Genomic DNA, 21,802 nt, shown 5'->3' with positions numbered 1-21,802 from the left:
ATTTATGTGAAAACTAACTTGATTTGATTTAACCTTGAGTCACTCAAGACCAAGGAGCTGGTGGTGGACTTCAGGAGGAAAGGTTGGGAATAGGACCCCATCACCATCAACGGGTCAGCCGTAGAGAGGGTCAGCAGTTTTAAGTTCCTCAGCATCCACATCTCTGATGACCTCAACTGGGACGTGTATACCGAACTAGTGGTGAAAAAGGCACAGCAGTGCCTCTTTCACCTCAGGCGGTTGAAGAAGTTTGGCATGAAGTTGAAGACCCTGCGGGCCTTCTACAGAGGCACAACCGAGAGTATACTGACTGGGTTCATCACTGCCTGGCATAGCAACTGCAACTCGGTGCGGACAGCCGAGCACATCACTGTGAGTTTTCCTCCATCCAGGATATATACGACAAACGGTGTGTCAGCAAAGCCTGGAGGATCATCAAAGATCCAGGCCACCCCAACCACAGTCTGTTCGAACCGATGCCGTCCAAAAGGTGAGGCCTCTTCCGGAGCCTCAGGGCCAAAACTCAGAGGCTAACCAACAGCTACTTCCCCCAGGCGATCAGGCGCATGAACAAGCCAACTGTAGACAATTGACTATCATCCCCAAGCACACCTAACATGTATACGGACTATGAAAACCTTAAGCTCACAGCCACTTTACTACTGAACTATTTATTATTACTAGTTGCACCACTAGTGTATCCTGTCTTACATGTACTATTGTCACCTTTATCTTGTATTATGCCTATTGCCTTATTGTCTGCAAATTGTCCGGATACTGCTATAACTATATCCTGTCTTGTTATTTTTGGTCACTTATGTCCTGTACTACTGTCACATCTTTTATCTTGAATTGTGCCTATTGCCTTATGTCTTGTGCTGCAATGTCAGCAACCAAGACCTAAGAATGTTACTCTATTACACTTGTGTGTATTGTGTAATGTGACGTAACAATAAACTTGAAACTTGAAACTTGAAACTCAAGGTATTGACTGTCAAAAAACACACTGGAAAAAAAGCAGTGCCCTTTGCACTGACCGTACTGTCCCTTCAGGTGCAGAAGTAAACAACATCACATTTCTCAGAAGTAAACATGGTCAGAGTGAGGCTCCACTAGTATGGACATGGTTAGGCCTAGGGATTTGTCTGTGACTCTGAATGTGTTTGGAAAAAACGAATTTCACACCAGCGACTAATAATAGAACAGAACACCAACATAGCTGCCAAATCAATATAACCACCCCCGAAATGTTAACCCATAACTTAACTGCTTATGTTATGATTATAGTTGTGTAGCGGCAGTCCACACTTCACTTCACATCACACTACAAATGGACCAGTTAGGTTCCGATGACAGACGTCTCTTCATGTCATGCCGTGTGAGTGCCCAGAAAGCACCTTTGCACTTGAGCATGGCCCCTGTGGAGGGAAAGAGACTGAATACAATTCAGGCAGACATAATCCTCTCATTAGAGCCCTGTCGGGATCTCCTCAGCACTTTTATAGAGATAAGACACTTTTCAACCGCTCGACTGTGCGTACGGTTATGATTAAGCCACATGGGGTCAGCTTAAGTCAGCTTAAATGCTCCGAGCCGTCAGTTTAAGGTACTGGTTGATGGACTCCCCATGTGAGGCAAACATGGAGGGTATACAGCGTTGTGTAACATCAAATACAAATTTCCACTTTCAGTCAAGAAAATGATTAATGTGGGAATGTATTTTGTACTCGTAGTAATTGCCGTTACTCAAGCGTTACTAAAGTCTGATAGGCCTACTTCCTGGTTTTAAAGAAGTTCTACAATCAAAAAGTGATTCGTTTTTTTAATTAGCAGTGCTCCACCACTCTGTATTTGGATTACACACAGGAATCTCTCCTTCAAAGGTATGTCAAGTCATGCTCCTCCGGAATCAAAGAGAGATATATAGCACAGAAACACATCGCCATCTTGAGGTCTTGTCTGGCTCTCACAGGGAACCAAGTACAATCAATCATATTTTTGTTTGCAGGTATTCATGAGATACTTGTACTACACTGAACAAAAATATAATTAATTAAATTATAAACGCTTTTGTTTTTGCTCCAATTTTTCACGAGTTGAAATCAAACATCTAAGACTTTTTCCATGTACACAGAAGGCCTATTTCTCTGATATTTTGTTCACAAATTTGTTTAAATCTGTGTTAGTGAGCACTTCTCCTTTGCCGAGATAATCAATCCACCTGACAGTTGTGGCATATTAAGATGCTGATTAGACAGCATGATTATTGCACAGGTGTGCCTTAGGCTGGTCACAATAAAAGGCCACTCTAAAATGTGGAGTTTTATCTTGAGAAGAGACGTTTATAATAATAATAATAATAATACATTTATTTTATAAGGCGCCTTTCATGGCACTCAAGGTCGCCGTACAACAAATTTAAAAACAGTTACAAAATTCAAAATACAAAATACATAGAAATATACAGTATAAAACATAGCTAGCAGCAGAGCAGCACGGGAACAGTAAATCAACAGGGATACGCCTGCGTAAACAGGTGGGTTTTGAGGTGGGTTTTGAATGAGGAGATTGAATCAATGTTCCTGATGTCGGGGGGGAGGAAGTTCCAGAGGCGAGGGGCGGAGCGGCTGAAGGCTCTAAACCCCATGGTGAGTTTATCAGTTTATCAGGCACTGAACTATGGATTTCACATATATGCATTTTTTTTTAATGTAATTGGGGGGGGAGGTAGGGTTAGGGGGGGGGGGGGGGTGCAGAAAACCAGTCAGTATCTGGTGTGACCATAATTTGCCTCACGCAGTGCAACACATCTCCTTTGCATAGAGTTGATCAGGTTGTTGATTGTGGCCTGTGGAATGTTGGTCCACTCCTCTTCAATGGCTGTGCGGAGTTGCTGGATATTGGCAGGAACTGGACCACGCTGTCGTATACATCGATCCAGAGCATCCCAAACATGCTCAACGGGTGACATGTCCAGCCCAGAACTGGGATGTTTTCAGCTGAGGACCAGATAACAGGGCAGTATTCTAAATGAGAAAGAACCAAGGAGTGCATAACTGATTTAAGAATAGGGGGAGTGATGAACGCAGAACACTTCCTAGTGACTGGCTTGCTCTTGCATAACTTTTTTTTTAGATATTTTGAACACAGGTGATTACACAGGTGATTACCCCCCCCTTCCGGACACATTCTGGCAGCCGGACACTATTTGGCATGACAGAGCCACGCACACAACTTACTTTTTCGTACCTGCAGCATAGCACTTCTCTTGTTGTTTGTGGTGATGGAGATGAGTAAAACGGAATAGAGTTCATTTTCATACTAGTTTTTTTTATCATTATTATTATTATTATTATTATTTATTGAGCATTTCAATAGCCGTCATAGCCAGCCATATGTTCAAGCCCTGCAGCCAGAATTGCATCATTGTCCAAATTTGAGACTGCACAGACTGGGATTCGATTTTTCAAAAACCCTGCTGCCCACGCCTGTTCTCGACTTGCCACATCTGAATTCTAGTCAGATTAAATGTTGAAGTCAAACAAGCCCTATCTGATCTCATTAACCCAGCTATAGGATATTATCACAGAAACATTATTTTAACACAGCTTTTAGAGGGAATTGGGGCATATGTGACAGCTACTGTAAAATGCGTGGCCCTTCCACAAGTAGATGGGCCAAAATCAGTCAAATATTTTAATCAGACCACAAAAATGTTATGTTCCCTCAACCACACTAGTCTGCGCTACTAGTGACAGTTTTTACTAGACCGCGATTGGACAATGAGGGAGATACATCATACAGCCGATTCCCGATTGGCTCACTCCAGACAGCATACTAGTGTGTCGCTAGCTGACTGTACTTGCGAAAACGCAAGCAAGTGATCAACAGGTCAGTGTATGGGCAAACAATTCTTTCTAGTTTTTTTCGGAAAGTATTTTAAAATGTTTCTGTAGATAGCCATATAGCTTAACGCAAATACGTTTAACATGCGAGAGGACTATTTCCGCTTGTACCGGGCAGTCGTTAAAGGTACCCTAACCCTAAACTGCCTAGCATCAAACATGAGCTACATAAAACTACCTTCTAAAAAATGTACATGCTTAGCCTAACCAGTGACAGACACTGACTGATCTACCTAGGATTTCTAATTTAGCGCGGATGAACGGATGAGTAAACTAACAAGAATATGTATTTAGTGTCCGCTGGCTCTGTTACAGATTTAAATATCGCGGTGCAGTACGTTTGGCACAAGTATGTTTGCGAGGTGACGACGGAGTTTACGATGAACGTTACAGTTCGCTGATGTTGCCAGAGGGTATTCGGGAAATTAAAATAGAAAACAATATTTTTTTTGATGGTATCGGTTTAAAAGTGACTAACCACAAAGAAAATAATGTGTAAGACGATAACGCAAAATGTGAAATTAAAAAAACGGTGTTTTACAAGACAAGAGGAGCTCCCCAGTTTCTGATACTTGTGAACGGTTGCCCTGGCAACGGTCTTGGTGGTCAACGTTCCTTCCTGACAGCGTCTGCAAAGCCATACATACAATTGTAAACACCTAATCTAACGATTTCGATGTTGCATGTACGTTTTAAAAACGAATACAGATGCAAGAGTCAATAATACGGTAAGGTCGGATTAAGTTAATACTCTCGCAGCACATAAAGCTCCTTTGCTTGTAGCCCATAGCTCGTTCGCTAGATCGATAGAGAAGACTGTTGTGCATCATTCTTCTATTTTGTCTTGGCCGTTTACTGTCGCTATTTTATTAGACGTCGATTTAGCTCTTTCGTCATTCGTGTCCGTTCAGCTTTTCTAGGCGTCAAGCTTAAAATACTCAGTAACAATTAATTGTAGTTGTAGGAATTCTGCCATTTCTCATGACGTCCAACGGCGACAGTGCTAGTCGCGACTTTGACATTATTGAATGGCGGTAATCCGCTTTACTCGTTTTATTTTTAGGGATGGCAAAGACCTCCAGTGGCATCTTAGTGCCAGGTAGTGACGGTGCACAAGCAATGCAGTCGCCTTACTGTCAGCTGTACTACAACCATACTACACGATGAAGAAGATCTTCAACTTCACTAAGAAGAAGAAAGGCTTCTCCCCCAACGCCTCGGACGCCGGGAGTGTGCTGTCGGTGGCTGGTTATGACCTGAAGGATAAAGATCTGCCAAAGGTCCATAGATCTGCCCTGGCAGGTGACTTGGCCAAGCTGAAGCAGCTCGCCAAGAAGAATGATATTAATCAGCTTGACAAGGAAAACAGGTAAACAACTAGGATAGCTGGTTAGCACCACAATGGTACTGTCTTAAAGATTCAGGAGAATCCGTGTGATGTAAACTGTGTACTGGTACTGATCCTGCAGCTTGATTTGCTCTTTTATAATTGCTACCCCTCTTTTTACTCCCCACTCTATCAAGACCTACTTTACAATGCTTCATTGTATATATAGGCAGTAGTACATCCTGTACTATTAGTTCAATCAATTAGTGACAATCCCTCATAGAGCTTACATTTATTGTGCAGACAATGACTGTTACCTCTAACCTACAATGTCTGACCTGAAAATATAGGCTATTCAATACTGTAATTGGAGAGTCAGTTGTCACATGAGATGTTGTGATGAAATGACACTTTTAAAAGTACTTCCTAGTAACTACTAGCCTACAAGATAAACCATCTCTCAATTGTGATGTGTCAAGTCTATATTGGTTGTCTAATGTTTACAAGCATCCATCCTCCTTATCCAAGAGACTATAGCTTCATATGATGCTATTACCTGCTAGTGATTAATGTATGATGTGTTTCAATGACTTGTATGTAGGGTTGCAAAGGGGTGGAATTCTGGAAACTTTCCTTGGAAACATGGGGCCTGGGAATATTGGAGAAAAATCGCCTTTTCACTCTTTTTTCACTCTGTGTTGAAAAAAAGCGAAATTAATAATTAAATAACTCATCATCAGCTATTTAACAAAACTGTTAGGGATTAAAGCTGTGTCCAATGAGGTGACGGCACACGTGAGACAACTGTGAGTGCAATAGAAACAAGGCGGCGGTCAAAGCTCCCGTGGCTGTCCATTCCAGGTTATAGAATGCATGTTCTGGAGCAGCATAGCGATTTTTCTCCAATATTCCCAGGCCCATGTTTCCAAGGAAAGTTTCCAGAATTCCACCCCTTTGCAACCCTACATACAAGTCATTGCATCACATCATACATGAATCACTAGCATGAAATAGCATCATATGAAGCTAGTAGTCTCTTGGATAAGGAGGATGGATGCTTGTAAACATTAGACAACCAATATAGACTTGACACTGCTGGGGAAGTTATCACTTAATGTAACAAGTACAAGGTCAATGTTACAATCTGTCTCAATTACAGCTCAAAATGTTAACCTAAATTACGTTTTAAGAGGCTGTTTTTATTTGTAATTGAAGAGTATAGTAAAAGGTTCCGAGACAAATACAGCTAAGTGTGCCAAAAAAACCTCCCATTTGCTGAAAATCCACATACATTCCTGTTAATTCCCATGGCAAGTTTGAAAATGTCTGGAACTTTGCAACCCTAAACCTGTATGCAAGCCGAATGACTGAATCTGTCCCCCATACTCCTATTTTAGAACAGCACTTCATATCGCCTGTGCCAAGGGACATGCAGAGGTGGTCCAGTTCCTGGTTGAGAGCAAAGCCAAGCTTAATCTATGTGACAATCAAAACCGATCCGCCTTGATGAAGGTAATTGAATATGACATGAGACATTCCTAGACAGTGATGGAACCTCTGGGAACCTTTTGCTATCTAAGCGAAACTGATGAGGATCATACACTGACAAAACATCAGAAATATTTGATATACAATTGTATCTGAGTAATGCTAGCAGTGTGTCCTCCTTTGCCTTGTTAGCCCACAGTGCATTGTTTCTAGTTTACAGCCATCGGAATAGATGCTAGAATATCCAGCAACAGTTAAGGCCTCTCCTTGCCAATGAGTTGCGTACCGCATTCACATACATACATTTAATGTGTTATCTGTTACTTGGCAGGCGGTACAGTGCGAGCAGGATCGCTGTTTGACTTCTCTGCTGGAGCATGAAGCTGACCCAAACCTAGTGGACATCAAGGGGAACACGGCCCTGCACCTGGCTGCTTTCATCCCCGCGGTCTCCACCGCTATGCTGCTACTGGAGCACGAGGCCCACATCAATGCCCAGAACCAGGTATGGCTGAACCCCCCCAGAGGCCAGCAGTACTACCACCCCCCAGAGGCCAGCAGTACTACCACCCCCCAGACCCAGAGGCCAGCAGTACTACCACCCCCCAGACCCAGAGGCCAGCAGTACTACCACCCCCTAGAGGCCAGCAGTACTACCACCCCCTAGAGGCCAGCAGTACTACCACCCCCCAGACCCAGAGGCCAGCAGTACTACCACCCCCCAGACCCAGAGGCCAGCAGTACTACCACCCCCTAGAGGCCAGCAGTACTACCACCCCCCAGACCCAGAGGCCAGCAGTACTACCACCCCCTAAGGGCTCACAATACACTCAGGGCCAGCACTGCTAATACAGCCTGGGAGATCTTAGTAGGGTTCCAGATTGCTTGGGAGTAATCCTCTCCCGTAGGTTCAAATGGAAAGAGGATCAAGCTAAGCAAAAGAGACCTCTGTAAATAATACCTGCTCTTGTGGTTAAAGGAAGTTTTATCTGATAGCTGTAAGAGAGGAAAACTGTTTGTTTTTTTCCACACACACGTGGCTTTTTGTAGAAACTAAGAAGTGATGCACATCCAGATTTGATAAAGATGAAAATGACATAATAAAATACTTGGATATGCCGCAGATCTGGCAGTGCCTCATAATATGGTTGAGTTGGTTTTGATTTGGTTCCGCTTGCAGGAGGGATGTACCCCCCTGGCTGTGGCAGTGAAGGACAACCACGTTGAGATGGCAGAGTTTCTACTCAAAGAGAGCGCTGATGTGAACACTATGGACCAGGCACACAGGTAAGTGTATAACTGTTTGAAAAATGAACCTTTTGATTCAGATTCAGATAACATTTATTGCCATTTATGTTGAAACACATAGTAGGGACTTGTTGTGGCATTGGTGTGTGCGTGCTAGTTCTATTTTTTCCACAAATATACAATAAGAGACAAGTGCAAACAGGTCAGAACAGTGAATAACAGACAAATCAGTGCAATGGAATAATAACAATATAGTGCAACGGCAGGGCAAGTGCAATGTCAGGGGTTCAGTCCAGTGCAAACCCTACTCGGGAAGGGGCGGGCACCTAATAATTAATTTAATTAATAATAATTAATTTAATAATTTTGCCATTTAGCAGACGCTTTTATCCAAAGTGACTTACAATTACGAATTACAGGGACATTCCCCCTGGAGTAACTGAGGGCTAAGTGCCTTACCCAAGGGCACACTAGTAGTGGTGTGGCTTCAGGCGGGATTTTAACTCACAACCTTCCGATCCCAAGTCCAACTCACTATCCACTAGACCACCACTACCCCACCTGAGTCGTTTACTAGACAGAGGGCTGAGGGGAAAAAACTAAAAGAGAGATCGAAAGAGAGTAAGGAGGACAGGGATCATTGACTTGTTTTGACCATGCAGTTGTGATATTCAAGAGGGTGTAGGTATTGTATGCATATTCAACAACCAGCCATTTCCACCTGTAGATCCCCATTGATGGTAGCTGCTTGCAATGGACAAATCAGTATGGTGCGGCTACTCTTGCAGTATGACGCAGACATCATGTTAAAGGACAACAATGGATGGTCGTCCGATGACTATGCCGTGATGAATGGACACCACGGGTAAGTATTACCCGGACACTTTTACTCCTCCTGGTCCGGGGTTGTTGTATTCCATTATATTGTGCATATTTACACTTCTTCAGCTTGTTTTTAGACTGAATGAACAGGATGCGTTGAGTTGTATGTTTCCGGTACCTCTGTTTCAGCTGTTCCCATCTCATCATTGAGCATGGGACCAAGAGGAAGTCTGTGCCATCTCCTTCACATCTTGTCCCCTCCAAAAAGAAGCGAGCCTCCGTGTTGGGCAGCCCCTCCCAAGGGGTTGAAGCAGGCTTCTCTCTGAGGGGACCAGCCACTGACAAAGATGGTACGGAATTCTATGTAAATCTTATCATGTTTGGTTTTTAATAAATGTGGCTCAATGTAATTAATGATTCCTGCTCTAATAAGCTGTCACAACAATGTGCACGTTCATCATGCCCATGAACATATTCATTTATCTTTGATATTCCATTCCCCTCATGCAATACCATATGACTGGATTTAGAGCATGGAGCAGGAAGAGGTATTATTGCCAGCAGCCGTAGCAGTTACAATAGCACCACAAGATCAGACACGCTTAGATAGTTGAGGCTCTGTCCAATATGGTTTTGGATGAAAAGCCAAATAATCCTGCAGCGTCTAACGGATATTAAGGCTCTTAAACAAGGGTTCATGTACCGTACTCAGTTTGTATGGTCTTTGTATAGTCGTTCAGCCTCTCCTGTCCTAAATGAGATGTCTGAGCTAGTTGTGCTATTTATTTGATTGCAGTGTTTTGTAGCTAGCATTTGACAAGACCCAGTGCCCATTTCATGGTATTGTCTTTGTTAGTTTGTGATTATCAGTTGATTTTAAGTTGTTACAAATGTAGTTAAGAAAAAATGCACAGCCAACACTAAATAGATTTTTTTTGCAGATGTTGAGGACCGTTCACATACTGAATCAATCAGTCGGTAAGCAAATGCTATTTCTCTACCATGAACATTAATTTTGTCTGGTTGACATAATCAATGTGACCTTTATCTCCTCTTTATCCTTAGGGCATCAAAAAGTGCTGCTGATGAATGGCCATCCACAGATGAAGATGATGAATTGGATTTAAGCCCAAAGGTCTTTATGATATATCATTTTCTAACATAAGGGTAAATTAGGGCTGTACGCGACCAAGAAATTGCTTGGTGGAATCTGATTTGCCAGTCAACTAATCATCAAAAGTTTATGATAGGTTATTAAATTATTTTAAATATACCTTTTGGCCATCAGGAAATTCACTGGTTTGACTTTCAGTGCTAATCAAGTATAAGTTAAATGTTTACCATACTACTGAGGAATCATTAATTATTAGGGATGTAACAGTACACAAACAAAATACTTGTCTGTTCAATATTATTTATAGAAGTCTAAGCGTTTCCATGTGGAATCACTTGGTACAAGGCGCCTCTCCCACATGGACATTTTTCACGGAATCAGCCTAGGTTGAATCATTTTGAGTTGTGGTTTCAGATATTTTTCTTCTTGTACTTACAGAAACATCCAAAGCTAAACCTAAAGAAACTGATTAGTGCCTCCAAGAAGGGAAATAATGGCGGTAATTATTTAATCTAGTTTCCTTGAAAATGTTCTCCAGTAGTGTGTGGCTGTGTAGTAACATATCACTCCTACCCTGTAGCTTTAGTTGATCCCGACAAGTCCTGGAGTGAGGTTGAGTCTGAGCGTGAAAGTCAGGACGAAGTCCAGAGAATCCCATCCCTCCCCAAGGCTTTACCGCCCAACAGCGCCCCCAAGCACCTTGTACCTCCCTCACCCGCTTCCTTTTCCAAAGCTCCCCAGATGACCTCAACCCCTCTCCAAAGCTCAAGAAAGGTAATGTGCTTGTGGCTAATGTTGGGTTTTGCTTCTGTGACATCTTTCTCTGTGTTCTCTTTTCTCCTTTTCTCGTCCGTGAATGCCAATACAAACAGGAAGTGGAGCTGGGCTTGAGGGGACTGAGCTCTCAGAGCAGCCCTCTGGTAGCAAGGCGAAAGGTGATTCACCTGAGGAGAGCTCAGAAGGATCTGAGGATGAGGATGATGATGATGATGATGATGAAGAGGAGGATGATGATGATGATGAAGTTGAGGAAGAGGAAGATGATGATGAAGAGGAAGATGAGGCAGATGATGATGATGATGATGAAGATCAGGATGGTGAAGAGTTAGAAGAGGGAGACCTCCCTGCGACCTCAGTCACAGCAGGGGAAATCGGCACTGATGACATACCAAAACATTTGAGTGCTGGAGCTGTAGAAACTGTTGGTGATGATGATGGTCAAACTATACCCAGTATCAATGTCTCAGTAGTTGTTTCAGAGCATGTACATATGTCTAAAGACATAGAAGGTCTGGAAAAGTGTTCCAATATTGAGACCCCAAAAAATGAGGAAATTCCAGTTGAACCAGTTCCAACCTTGAACTCTGGAATCCCAGTGACTCTTCATTTAGGGGAAGACTGTGTTGTGTCAGCCATCAGGGTAGAGTCAAGATATTCTGAGGAAGATGATAGCCTCTGTAGTGGACGGGCATCGGATCATAAGATTGTTCCTGACGCCGGTTCCCCAGCAGAGCCCATGACCCCCCAACACAGCACAGACGTTACAGCTCAAACAAATGTAGATGATGATGATGCAGGTGCAGACTCTTGGAGTGATGATGCTGAATCCGAGGTTCCCCATCAGAAAGGAGACGGAGTAGGGTCATATTTTCAGCCAGCACCAACAACCCCTCGCTCACAAAGCACATCGTCTAAACAAAAGGTGGATGAACCCAAGTCCTCGTGGGATTCCTCATCAGATGAACATGAGAAAGATGGTGTCTCACTCTCTAAAGATCACGATGTACAGGTTGTTTTTGCAACAGGGGCAGGTCAGCTGCCACCACCAGCCAGGAGCATTGCATCAGCAAGAAGAAGCAGAGTTGAAGAACAACGGCATTCTTTTGATTCTTGGGAAGATGCCGATGACGTTAAGGAGATGTTAAATGACCCCGAGTCTCCAGAACCAGGAGACAAAAAGGTTACCAATAAAAAAATATCAGATAACGAGGATATATCTCTTGCTGGGTCTCCACAAATTGGAGAAAAAGAAGTTGAGGTTAAAGAGATGTTTGATGATGATGATGATGATGATGGTGATGGTGGTTGGGATGATGAAAATGATATAGCAGTCGCAGGGTCTCCTGACAAGGCTGCTCCACATACATTGAAAGACACAATGTCCCCTTGCAGACGGACAAAGGATGTTGACCGTTATAAATCTGTGAACAGTGGATCTTCAACCTCAAGAGACTTGCAATCACCAACAGTCAGGCCCATGAGTGCAAGCGAGCAGATGAGGTTAGATAAAGCAGCTGATGAATTAGATTTCTCTGAAGCACGAAGGGACGTAGGTGAGGGAGATGAAGGAGTCGCAGTGTCAATGATTGTTGGACATAATCACCCTGAGAGTGATGACTTTTCTGATCAAGAGGAAATACCTCAGACAGACATTGATGATGTTGATGTTGATTCATCCTTTGAAGATGAGCTGCATGATAGGGAAACATTTGACTTCAGAGACATTACAAAGCCTGTCAAAGATTTCAAATTGGCTGTCAAACCGGTAAGATGGAACCTATACAGTAGTACCAGAACTAGGCATTAGGCTGTGCTACTCAATGTTATTCTTTGTTTTTATACAGTTCAGAGCTTCACAAAATATCTCTTACCACACAGGAAAAACATTCCATGGAGGATGATGAGGATGAAGAAGACGAAAGTGATATAGACACGGAAGAGAAAGGGCACAAGGAGGAGAAGGATAAGGGAAAGCCAAAGCATCATACTGAAGAGGAGGCAGATGGGGAGGAAGATGATTCTTCTGTTGTAGTGCGCCAGTGCGCCAGTTCGCCAGTCCCAAAAATTGAGGTCTCCAAAGATAAAGAAAGAGGTAACTGATTGATCCTAGCCTTTCTCAAGAAGGGACATTTTTTAATATCAAGCTAAAAACACAACACACATACAACTGTTAAAGCTCATACACCTACAAACATTTTCTCCATAGATTTCCTTTCTGAGTTGGGTCTGGAGAAAGGAGACGAGGACGAAGACTCATGGGATTCAGAGGTACAGTGGGAACTAGAGAAATACAAGTTCCCTTGTAGCATTGGTCATTCTTTATCAGATTTGCTTACAGACATGTCCTCCTCTTCCAGACCTGCTCTGGCAGTCCCAGGAAAAAGAATGCTGGGGATCTAAACAATGTGATGTCCAATATTTCAGAAAATAACAAAGAAGGTAATGCCTATGTGTACTGTTTTTTTCCTTTATGATCTAAGCAAGTACATGGATGACCACCATTATAGCTATGCTTTCTTGAAATCATTCCAGCTACCATCCCATGCTCTCTAAGAACAGTATGGCTATACTATTAAAATCAGTAACTGCATACAGTATTAGTCCTTGGTCAATTCATTATTTAGGTAGAGCTAACCATAAATATCTTGCTTTTTTCAATGATTACTTTTACCTTTCTGTCTCTTAAAGTATGATAACTTATTATTATTAATTATTAATTAATATTTTTGTAAACACACAGTATTGTGAAACAAAAGAATAGTCTCCTATGGTGCTTTTTCCACCCTTTGACAAACTGTATTACATTCCTTTTGTAGACCTGTTTTACGTTCCCTCTTTCTTAAGAGGATCTGGGAGCTATAGGATGGCAAATCTAGAGCCACGGAGGGGTGTAGGCAGGCCCAGAGGCAGCCAGGGACCGGGTATGGACGTTTATAAAGCACAGCATGCCGGTTATGCCAGTGGACTCATCACTCATGCAGTGAATACTCATGGTGCCCACATTAACTCAACTCACCCCCCCCCCCGTATTGCCTTATAGACAAAGCTAGTGACTGACATTTTGATTACATTTTTCACAGCTTTTTATCAACAATAGAACAAAACAACTTGCATGGCTTTGTGGCCCTCTCAGAAAAAGAGCAAGGGGGCCATTGTTTCTATGTTCTTGTCCATTACCTAACCACCCTCCTTTTAATCAGCACATTAAGCAAAAGATCATCTGCATGGCAGAGCCACTCACAGTACAGCTCTTGGCTCATTCAGCACCCTGCCATGCCGGCTCATCCAACTGCAGTGCTTGTGCTGTCCTCTTGTCCCATTGATTCGCTCTTGTGCTCTTTCAGCTCATCATATATACAATTATTTCAGTGTTTATATTTGTTTTCTTGCAGTTTTAAGAAACAACAATGATGATGATGATGATGATGATGATGATGATGATGACGATGACGATGACAATGATGATGTCCCAGAAAATGAGGTAAGTTCAGCTTCAGTTAATTTAGGGAGAACACAGGGTTGTTGGTGTAAATTGTAACAGGTCGCCTTTCCGCAGCCTGAGAAGATAAAGAGGGAACCACTGTCTGTTCTGAGCAAAATCGAGTCTTCCAAAGAGGATGCTGACAGAAAGACAGGTAAACGTATTCCTTATAGGTGGGGGGGGCTATAGGCCACATTTTTAAGGAATTGTTGCTTTTGATAAAAGCACAACATTTGACACCAGGGCAGGTCTTAAAAAACATGTTTAGCTATAAAGACCATGTTTGTTCTCCACACTGCTGCAAACACTACACCCAAGAATTGGTCTTACTGCACCAATAATCTAATCAGATATGGCCATTCAAAATGAGAGGTCTTAGCCCCGCGGTGGCGTAGCGGTCTAAGCACTAGCCACTAGTGCAAGCTGCCCACCGGGGACTGGGATCGAATCCCGGTCTCGCCAGATCCGGATATGGCCGAGGCACACAGGGAGCGGCATATTGAGCGGCCGCTCCAGAGGGCGGTATAGGACTATTTCCGGACAAGGATCCGTCGCGCAACAGCGCCCCCGGGGTGCCGGAATAACGGTGCTGGGCTCGAGGAGCCAGTCTGCCTGGCGATCTCCTCTGGGGCTGCCGGCCACGGGGTCGTGCGGCGGATCCTACACAATAGGCAGGGGATAATTGGATGCTAGGTTGGGTTCAATTGGATACTAAATTGGGTGAAAAAGGGATAAAAAAATAAAAAGAGAGGTCTTTCTTGACCCCAAAGCGATATTAGCTGCCATTTTGAAATTCTGTGATGGCCCTATAGCTAAAAATGCTGCTGAAGACCTGCCCTTGCTCTGTGTATTAAAGTGGGGCTTCTATCGCAACAGGCAGGATTTCTTCAAATTGGGGCCTCTAGCCTCACTATTATTATACTATTGTTATATTTACATGTTATATTTTACATTGTGCGCGACATTGTCCTTCATTCTGCTCTACAGACTTCATGGAGGAGCTGGGGTTGGGTGACGTAGATGACCTGGAAGGTAACTTTACTCCGAGGTCTACGGAGCTGTATCTGCTACAATCACATGATTAAACAACAGATCATCTCATTAGACTATTCTGAATATCTTTCTCTTCTTTCATTAAAACACTTTATTTTTTAAGAAACTCAAAAAAATCAAGCAGGTTAGTGCATATGAATATCTTGTTGTCGTAAGCCTCTACATATTACTTTTATTTGTTTTTTAGTGCCTCCTCAGTGCATGGTCTGTAAATGTATAGATCCAGAGAAAAGAGTGGTGAAGTAGCCTGTAAATGTATATGTTACGGTACATGTGGGAATACGGTACATGTGGGAAAACTAGGGTTAGGTGCTAGGGTGCTACGGTTAGGGGTAGGGTTAGGGTTAGGATTAGGGTTAGGGTTAGACATGCCAGCATGTACCAAGTCGACGTAGCACCTAACCCTAACCCTAATTTTCCCACATGTACCGTATTCCCACATGTACCGTAACATATAGATCCAGAGAAAAGAGTGATGAAGTAGTGGTGAAGTAGCCATGCTGTTCATGTCCAGAGACGTCCCACTCTCTCTCTCTCTCTCACACTATTCTCACTGTGTCACTGACCACCAGATGCCTCTGACTGGGACACAGCCAGCACTGCCAGCAGGAGGACTCTCCCTGGCCGCAGAGTAGCCTCCCCCGGGGTCGAGGAGCTGCAGGAGGAACCTTCTCCCTCCCCCGTCCCGCTGCCCACTGTCCAGGAGCAGGAGCAAGACCTCCCCGCAACACCCCCTAGGGAGGATACGTCCCAGAGGAGTTGGAGCCGTGAGAAGAAGAAGCCGTCTCCGTCTGGGACCCCTCCGCTGCCCAGCCCCCGCTCCCTGACCCCCCTCACCCCTCACTCCTCCTCCTCCTCTGCCCCTCATCCCCATCCACAACCCCAGCCACGTGCCAGGAAGATATCCCAGTCCCAGAGACCGGATAGTGAGGATGGTAAGGAGGGATGAAACCGCAGGCTCTGCGTGTGCTTTTGATTGCATATTTAGTTATCTTTTGCTATAGTGGATAGGTATATTCTTTTTTGATATTGATAGATAATTTCTTGCATAATAATATGATATTGTAAGGAAGGGGCAGGACCAGATAAGCTTTGCTTCTTTCTGTCCCTTCTCGAACAAAACCATTGTTGACTTACTTCCATGTCTAGGAAGATATATTTTATTTTAATTTATATATATATATTTTATTTTATTTTTTATTTTTTTATTTTTTAAATGTAGTTTTGTTATTTTTTGTTATTACAAATGTGTGTGTTTTTAAGGTTGAAATGTTCGAGATAAATAAAGATCAAATCAAATCTCTAATACCTTTCTGCTGCTATTAGGTTATTTAAGTCAGGTTGTAGATAGATACTGCGTGAGTTCACAGGATTTTATCTCTTTTTTCATTTTTTTCTCTTTTTTTTAAGACTCTGATTGGGATTCAGATCATGTGACCTCTACCTCCAGCCCAGTCAAGACTACGAAGGAAATGCCAAATATAGTTGAGACTGACTCAGTGTTGAAACCAGGTAAAAGACCCACAGTTGATTAAGAGTATGATTATTTATGTACTATGTGTTGCTACTGCTTTTGTTAAGACAGCTGTGTCTTTCCCCCTGCAGAGTCTCCTGCCCATAAGCCTTCGCCAGTGAATCAAGAGAGTGAGAGCCGTCCAGAGCTTGAGGAACAGCCACAAGTGGTGGGTCATAGTCAGGGAATACCTTGCTGTAGCCTCTCCATCTTACCTCGTCATGTTTTCCTTACAAGAAGAAGCCGTATCTTATACATGATATCTCTACCCTGCCCTATCACCTTCACTCAAACACGTCACCCATTCCCCTGTATCATCATACCATACGTTCACTCTTTCATATCCTCAGCACTGTATCCAACAGTGAACCCTGAATGAGCTGTATTTCTTCCACCTTTCGTGATCATTACTACTTTACCATGACTGCTTCATTAACCACTTATCCACTATCATAAAGTGTCTGAATCTGTTTACCTGTACTGTGTTATTGATGTGCTAATCTTATGAGTAAGAAACCGTACCCGCATGCTCATTCCTTTTGAACAGTGTTCTTGTTTGACTTGGTAACACTTGCTGTCTCAGTGTTAACCACATTTCTTTGTCTACTCATGCCATCAAAGGAGAAAGATGATGCATTACACTCATCAGAGTTAGACGTGAGTAAGCCATACCATCTTGGCCCTTTGGGGTTCCAAACGGGAGAGGAGGAGGAGGAGGAGGAAGGAGGAGGAAAAGGAGAAGGATGGGATCGATTTAGATAGAGAAGGAGAGGCAGCCGATGAGGAGGTGCCATGGGAGAAACGCTATGAGAAGATATGGGTGGAGGTGGAGAAAAGGGACGTCAAGTCCCACTTTATGAATGTGGCGGCTGAACTGAAGGAGAGGTTTGGTGAGCTGCCTGAGGTCACTGCTGAAGAAGAACAGAAGGGAAAGGCCGAAGCTGCTCCCACTGATGAGGAAGAGTCCAGTGATGAAGAGGAGGGGGAGCCCATAGTGCGTCCGACCACCAGAGCGAAGAGCACGGTCCTGCTCACCATCCCTGAGCAGAGGGAGTCGGGGCTGGAGGACTCCTTGACAGACTCGGCGGAGAACTCTGACTGTGAGGACAGAGCCCAGCCCTCTGATCTCCCAGGGAGCCCCCACCTCGGCCCCAGTACCGAGGGCGGTAAGGGCCTGGAGCTGCCCAGTAACAACGCTGTTGCTGAGAAGCAGCAGGTGAACAGGTCTCCTTCAACACAACTGTCTGGAGGAAGTAAAGCTGTAGAAGGAGGCTCTGATATGGACAATGCCACTAAGATCTTCACAGATGGTAATTCAGAGCCCAAGTCTGATGATGACGATGTTGTCTCGTCGTCAAGCAAAATCAAGACCAAACCTGCGCCGGATGTGGCCAATAAACCAGAGTTTATCGCAGAGGGAAGCTGTTCTGTCCAAAGGCAAGATGCAGAGAAGGACCCATCTCTCTCAGAGGAAGAGGTACCTGAAGCGTGCTCCTCCCAGCCCCCCTCCCTGAGTGTACGACCCCCAGCTCCACCGGGCCTTTCAGACGAAGAGCTGGAGGAAGACATGCAGAGGTTCAAGCATGAGGTAGGGATGCTGAAGGTTGTGTTCCTGGATTTGGAGAAAGAGAAGGCCCTGCTGCAGAAAGAGGTAGAGGATGACGGCCGCCCTCACTCCCATAGTCTCCCCCACTGTATCTCTCTCTCTCTCTCTCTCTCTCTCTCTCTCTCTGTCTCTCTGTCTCTTCATCTCTTCATTCACCCACCTCAGCTGAGTCTGGGTGAGAAAAGACCCAAACTATTGCCGGAGAAATAGATCTTAGAAAACAATTTCTCTCTGTTTTTAGAAATCTGCCGTTTTTTTCCCCACATCAAGGAGTGTGTATTATTAAGTAGAATTCCTTGTCTTCATCTCTTTCATAAAACCGAAGTGAACTTCTAACCCTCCTCCTCTGCTCTCCACCTTCACCTCTCTCACTCTCTCACCACGTACGGTGTTGACAGTTGCCGCACTGTCGTTTAGCACGTCATTAGTGACTCCTCGCCCGACACTGTCCTCTCGGTCACACAGGCCTTTCTTTCACTCAGCTGTTGTGCGTGCGTCCTGGATTTCACTCCCATCATCCACCGAAAAGCCATTCTTCTCCTCTTAGTGAATGTTTTGTTTGTTTGTTTGTTTGTTTGTTTGTTTGTTTCTCCGTCTGTGAGTTGCGCATGCTGCCTTTTTGAGAAAATATTAGTTTTTCTGTTCACTTGGGTCAATTGTATTTTGCTCGTTCTCCCTAGCTTGTGTGGTGGTGTGTAGTGGATGAAATGTGCATGGAGAAATGTGTTTTCTTCTTTTCAATGAAAACAAAGCTGTGATTGGATTGATGTGTTCTAGCAGCTGTTGTTTTCATGTTGACTGTGTTTTTGCATGGTGTTGTGATAGACTTAGTTTCCGGACAGTTTCACAGACATGGCCTAATCATAGACTAAAAAGCATCTTCAATGGAGATCTTTACATTGAAAGTGTGATTTAGTCCAGGCCTAGGCTTAAACCTTGTCTCTGAAACAGGCCCTTAATCTTAATATGTGACTAATATTGTAATCCTCCTACACACAAACCTTTTGGCCAGCCTTTGGAATAAAGTGTGTTTTTGTATGATATGTTACATCTCATATGCAAGGGTAAAGTAGCTGTTTGGGAATGGGGTTCTCAGTCAAAGTGTATCCCTTTAATTAACTGACTACAATATTCTGTTGTAGAGTAACCACGACAAGGTGTTAAGTCTCCCTGAGGAAGGGTGACACACTGAATTATATATGTTGGAAGGATACCTGCTTCAAAACACATCTTAGGCTGGCCTTAACCTATTTAAGTACAGTACAGTATGTGTTAACTTTGCAGCTTTGCTCATTAAACATACCCTCTCTTTTTCAGGTTGTCAAAGAGAAGACAACAACCAAAATGAAGGTACAAAAATCAAGTGCTTCATGGGACGCTGAAGGACCAAGCAGACCGTCTGAATTTGAACTAGAAGAAGAGAGGAAACCTGAAACCAGTTTAGGACACCTAGAGGAGTCACAGAGTGGAAATGGAGCAACTCTCAGGGAACAGCAGCTCAAGACCAGTGACCGTATTACCCAAAGACTGTGTTCAAAAAGTCCAAATAGGTATGCACCTTTTTGTCTTTAAGATGAGTTAAGTTTGCTTTGTCATTTTGTCATAGTTTTAGCAGCCAAGTAATAGGTTCTTACACTCAAAAGGAGAGCAAGCAAAGAGGCGTATCCACTCTGATGGGCATCGTCACTGTTCTGAAGTGGGACTGAATAATATCATTCAACAGTTATTTGCCTCTAAGGACAAACCACCCAAAGGCAATCCTCAGAGAGCACCATACCTTCATACCCATAGCATTAGAATTGAGTTCTAATTCTATGGCCATACCCTAGTGTGTGGTACCACTCAGAAAGCAACCCCAGTCATATGATTGGTTTCACCTCCCTTCCCAATGCACTTCTTGGATGACATCACACAGGGGGGGCTGTGGCGCAGGAGGTAGAGCCGGCGTCTAATGATCGCAAGGTCGGCAGATTGGCGGTTCGAACCCCGGCTGGCCACATGTCGAGGTGTCCTTGGGCAAGACACTGAACCCCAAATTGCTACCAATGAGCAGCCGGCTCCTTGCATGGTAGCTTGCCGCCATTGGTGTGTGAATGTGTGTGTGAATGGGTGAATGAGAGGCCATTGTAATGCGCTTTGAAATAAGGCGCTATATAAGTCGGTCCATTTACAAAGAGCAACCATGTGACCGACATGTACATGTCATGTGCGTGACATTCACTGCCAGGTCTATGCTCTTCCTAGCGCCCACAGGGCTCCAGAGGAACTACAATACCCACGGCTGCAGCAAAAGGAGGAGGGGAGAGCTGTAGCTAAAGAGGGGACCTTACGGCTGCCCCCTCGGGAGCTGGTCAGTGGGGCCTCTCAGACCCCCTACACCCATCTTAACGGAGACCCCCTCTCAGTGTTTGACGATAGTACTTTAAGCGAAGTGTCGGACGATGAAGGAAGGTATATATGCAGTATGCCATTTTTTCTTTTACCTTTGGCAAAAACACTGGTGTCACTTCTTTGACAGTTCAAATATTGGTGATGGGAAATGATCTGGACTTTTCTTTTTGGCCTGAATTAGATTTTCCTGACTCAGTTAGGTTTGCTCTATTTAGTTGCATGTCTACTTTCCTTCCTGATCTTGAAGCGTATACTGCATTATACCGTCGCACGTCAACTAAATCACCTCTTCTCAGTGTACTCTCTCTACAGACTGAGCTTGAGGAGGGAATGTTACATTTTCCCAAAATAACTCCTTCCACTCTGTTTGTCTGTTTGTTGCTATTTAGATCTCCATCTGCAGTGCTTCAGAAAGACAAGGTATAGTTCTGCCATAGTCATTCTATACCATCATGAGCTTTTTTAAATTTATTTTTTACAAATCTTACTAACTTAATGTCTTTTGTGAATCCCAATATTCACTCGTTTCATATTAAGAACCCACGACTGATGCCACATTTGAACTGCCTACAAATCCTTTGTATTGTGTTCAGATGCGGACTGCAGGTGAGATGGAGATGGCGGAGGACTTTGACGAGCTGACCCAGTCTTCTGACGAAGCCACAGAGGACATCGACTCTCCCATCTCTGGCTACCGTCACGCCTCTCTGCTCATCAAACAGCTGGACTCCATCACTTTAGGTACACAAAGCTCAGCTTTCACTGGCTTTTTCACTCACCACACGGACTCTCTCAAACAATCTGTCTTATGATTCCCAACCTGCACTTTGTTAACTGCCTAAACTTTGAATGTCCAGCGTAACTTATCGTTTGGCGGCTGTGGCTCAGGAGGTAGAGCCGGCGTCTAATGATCGCAGGGTTGGCAGATCGGCGGTTCGAGCCTCGGCTGGCCACATGTCGAACTGTCCTTGGGCAAGACACTGAACCCCAAATTGTTCCCAATGAGTGGGCCGGCGCCTTGCATGGTAGCTTGCCGCCATTGGTGTGTGAATGTGTGTGTGAATGGGTGAGTGA

The 21,802-nt window shown here is 43.9% G+C and overlaps 1 protein-coding gene across 1 annotated transcript in view; it reads left to right on the top strand.

Moving 5' to 3' along the window:
* Nucleotides 1-5,068: 5,068 nt before the first annotated feature.
* Nucleotides 5,069-21,802, top strand: part of ankrd26 (ankyrin repeat domain containing 26) — a gene marked incomplete at its 5' end in the record, with an annotated part of 32,185 nt that continues 15,451 nt past the window's right edge. The window contains 22 exons of the mRNA XM_080539502.1: nt 5,069-5,274; nt 6,630-6,744; nt 7,052-7,225; nt 7,901-8,007; nt 8,696-8,833; nt 8,980-9,154; nt 9,719-9,768; nt 9,856-9,925; nt 10,343-10,403; nt 10,485-10,678; nt 12,563-12,776; nt 12,891-12,952; nt 14,241-14,319; nt 15,153-15,197; nt 15,791-16,153; nt 16,629-16,730; nt 16,824-16,900; nt 17,435-18,382; nt 19,655-19,687; nt 20,565-20,788; nt 21,118-21,148; nt 21,322-21,469. Of these exons, the coding sequence (XP_080395628.1) occupies nt 5,069-5,274; nt 6,630-6,744; nt 7,052-7,225; nt 7,901-8,007; nt 8,696-8,833; nt 8,980-9,154; nt 9,719-9,768; nt 9,856-9,925; nt 10,343-10,403; nt 10,485-10,678; nt 12,563-12,776; nt 12,891-12,952; nt 14,241-14,319; nt 15,153-15,197; nt 15,791-16,153; nt 16,629-16,730; nt 16,824-16,900; nt 17,435-18,382; nt 19,655-19,687; nt 20,565-20,788; nt 21,118-21,148; nt 21,322-21,469 (3,616 nt within the window). The remainder of the gene's footprint in view (nt 5,275-6,629; nt 6,745-7,051; nt 7,226-7,900; nt 8,008-8,695; nt 8,834-8,979; nt 9,155-9,718; nt 9,769-9,855; nt 9,926-10,342; nt 10,404-10,484; nt 10,679-12,562; nt 12,777-12,890; nt 12,953-14,240; nt 14,320-15,152; nt 15,198-15,790; nt 16,154-16,628; nt 16,731-16,823; nt 16,901-17,434; nt 18,383-19,654; nt 19,688-20,564; nt 20,789-21,117; nt 21,149-21,321; nt 21,470-21,802) is intronic.

Source organism: Nansenia antarctica (assembly GCF_963989245.1).
Source record: "Nansenia antarctica genome assembly, chromosome: 9".
In the NCBI taxonomy this organism is placed as follows: Eukaryota; Metazoa; Chordata; class Actinopteri; order Argentiniformes; family Microstomatidae; genus Nansenia; species Nansenia antarctica.
Note: the sequence above shows the minus strand (reverse complement) of the source record. Positions and strands in the feature narration are given on the sequence as shown.